This window comes from Lotus japonicus, chromosome 1 (assembly GCF_012489685.1).
Source record: "Lotus japonicus ecotype B-129 chromosome 1, LjGifu_v1.2".
NCBI lineage: Eukaryota > Viridiplantae > Streptophyta > Magnoliopsida > Fabales > Fabaceae > Lotus > Lotus japonicus.
Window position 1 is genome coordinate 113376775 of NC_080041.1, and position 3318 is coordinate 113380092.

Below are 3318 nucleotides of genomic sequence, written 5' to 3' on the forward strand. Positions count from 1 at the left end.
TGAAAGTGATATAATATGTGATGTGATATAATATAGATGTTGAATTTTACTTAGTTTAAATGTGTTTTGTGTATAACTTATTATTGGATTATTGGATACAAATTTTCTTATGTGCCATTTAGACAATACTAATGCTAATTTTTAATATATCCTTGAATATTAAATTGTTTGTTGAAATGATTAGTGATATATTGATAACGTAATTTTGAAGCTAGGTGTACTGTTGATTGAATTATAATAATTGTATAGGTACAATCATGTTGATTAATTATTTATTTATTGAGTTTGACTCCAATGTTATATGGGTACACTATATATATACCTAATGGGTGAGACAAGTAGGAAAAATTCTCCTTGCATGAAGAATGGTCGTTGTTCCAAATTTTTCCCAAAAAAATTTGTGGAAAAAACATCATTTGATTCTGATGGCTATCCAGTTTATAGGAGGAGAAATACAGGAGTGTCTACAAATAGGAGGAGGTTGATTTGGACAATGGTTTTGTTGTTCAACATTGAGTATTGCAACAAGTCGAATTCTATAAAATATCTTTTCAAGTATATTAACAAGGGAGTTGACAGGGTAACAATGTCTATGTCTGTTGGCTAGAAGAATAATGAGGAAACAAATGTTGTGGATGAAATAAAGCAATATTATGATTGTAGATACCTTTCTCCATGTGAAGCTGTGTGGAGAACATTCTCATTTGACATTCATGATAGATGGCCGGCTGTTTATAAACAAAGCTATCATTTACCCAAGAAACAAGTTATATTGTTTAATGAAAGACAAACAATTGGTAATGTGTTTGAAAGAAATAAAGTAAAGAAAAGCATGTTCTTGGCGTGGATGGAGGCCAATTCTAAATATCCAGAGGGTAGAGGACTAAAGTATGCTGAATTTCCTGCATCATTTGTGTATGATAAGAAAGAGAAGAAATGGAGTCCTCGGAAACAAGGATTTTCTATTGGGCGCATTAACTTTGTTCCACCTGGATGTGGAGAGTTGTATTACTTGAGGATGTTGTTGAATGTTCAAAGAGGATGTACCAGTTTTGAAGATTTGAGATCTGTTGACAATCGTGTATATGATACTTTTAGGGAGGCATGTATTGCATTGAATTTACTTAAGGATGATCGTGAATATATAGATGGTATACTTGATGTGTCCACACTTGCTTCTGGTTCATACATGAGGGGATTGTTTGTTTCATATCTATTGGGAAATTCTATGGCAGATCCCTTGCATGTTTGGATGAAGACTTGGTCAATTTTAGCTGATGGAATTGTGCATGATATACGAAGAACTCACAATAATTTAGGTATAAATCCCCATTACTTTTGGTTTATAATTAAAGATTGTATTTTGTGTATCATATAATATGTAGTTTTTTTATGAGATTTTTTTTTGTAGATTTGGTTATTGATGAAGAACATCTAAAGCAATTATGTTTGATGGAGATAGAGAAGGTATTGATTGTGAATGGAAAATCCCTCAAAGATTTCCACAATATGCCATGTGTTGACTCCAGTATTTTGACACAATATGGTAATATTTTGCTATTGAATGAGCTTAACTTTGATACCATTGAGATGAGCAAATTACATGTTGAATGCTTTAGTATGTTGAATTCTGGCCAAGCTAAGATATATGAGGAGATTATGTCGGCAGTTAATAGTGATGATGGTGGATTTTTCTTCGTTTATGGATATGGTGGAACAGGCAAGACTTTCCTTTGGAAAACATTGAGTTACAAATTAAGATCTAAGAAAAAAATTATCTTAAATGTAGCTTCAAGTGGTATAGCGTCACTTCTACTTCTTGGTGGTCGAACTGCACATTCTCTATTTTGTATTCCACTTAATGTGAATGAGGATTCATGTTGTGGGATTGTGCAAGGAAGTCCTAAAGCTGAGCTTCTTCAATTAACCAGTCTCATTATTTGGGATGAAGCACCAATGGTTAGTCGATATGCTTTTGAGGCGTTGGATAGAACATTGAGAGACATCATGAGGTTCTGTAACCCAGATAGTTTTGATAAACCATTTGGTGGCAAGGTTGTTGTTTTGGGTGGTGATTTCCGGCAAATTTTACCGGTTATCCCTAAGGGGAGTAGAGCTGAGATAGTTACGGCTACCATTAACTCGTCTCGATTATGGAGGTTTTGTAAAGTTCTGACTTTGACTGAAAATATGCGTTTGTTTTCTAACTTAGTGACCCCAGATGTTGAGGAAATTAAAGTTTTTGCGAAGTGGGTTCTCGATGTTGGTGATGGAATTCTAGGATATTATAATGATGGTGATTCTGATATTAAAGTTCTTGATGAGACTTTGGTTCCACAATCGTCTAATCCCGTAGCAGATATTGTTCGAGCTATTTACCCTAATATTATGGACAAAGTTGGTTGTGTCGATTATTATGAAGACAAGGCTATTCTTGCTCCAACATTGGATGCTGTTGATTCGATCAACCAATATGTGTTGTCACTATTCCCCGGTAAGGAAAAGATTTACTTAAGCTCTGATACAGTGTGGAGTGTGAGGGAAGAGATTGGTATTGAGGCTGATTGGGTAACAACTGAATTTTTGAATGACATTAGATGTTTTGGTATTCCTGATTACCGATTAGTATTGAAAGAGGGTGTTCCTGTTATGCTCATGCGTAATCTAGACATTTCAACAGGTCTTTGCAATGGAACGAGGTTTGTTATTACTCATCTCCGTCCAAATGTTGTTGGTGGTATTGTCATCTCGGGCACCCATATTGGTAGGAAGGTCTTTATTGGTAGAATGAATTTAATGCCAACTAATGAGAACATGCCAATTAAGTTCCAAAGAAGACAATTTCCGTTACTACTTTCATTTGCAATGACTATTAAGAAAAGTCAAGGTCAAACACTATCACATGTTGGCATTTACTTACCAAATCCCGTCTTTTCACATGGCCAATTGTATGTTGCTATATCTCGAGTAAAGACAAGAGCTGGATTGAAGATACTTATATGTAATGAAGATATAAGTCAAATAAATGTTACGAAGAACATTGTCTTCAATGAGGTTTTCCAAAAAATTTACTCTTCTTAAATGTTGTAATTTACTATTATTTTGTTTGTTATTTTTTGAAATATTATGTGGTTTATGTTTTAGATGCATAATACTTAAACGTATATTTATATATCTTTTCCATAGATTTTACTCTGTGTGTAATTGTTTAATTTTGTAGAAATCACCTTTTCTTATATGAAATTTGTAATAATATATATTTATATATTAAAATTTTTAAATGTATAATATTGAAATGCGAGTTAAAAAAATAATAAT

General features: G+C 33.2%; 1 protein-coding gene across 1 annotated transcript; it reads left to right on the forward strand.

The window, feature by feature from the left end:
* Window positions 1-847: 847 nt before the first annotated feature.
* Window positions 848-3081, forward strand: LOC130719785 (uncharacterized). The gene is made up of 2 exons (XM_057570398.1): window positions 848-1319; window positions 1412-3081. Exons 1-2 carry the CDS (start codon window positions 848-850, stop codon window positions 3079-3081), a joined length of 2142 nt encoding a protein of 713 aa, XP_057426381.1.
* Window positions 3082-3318: the final 237 nt, after the last annotated feature.

Coding starts and splice junctions, on each gene's coding strand:
- LOC130719785 (XM_057570398.1), top strand. CDS start 848: ATGGAGGCCAATTCTAAATATCCAGAGGGTAGAGGACTAAAGTATGCT. Junction 1,320..1,411: donor AAGAACTCACAATAATTTAG/GTATAAATCCCC, acceptor TTTTTTTTGTAG/ATTTGGTTATTGATGAAGAA.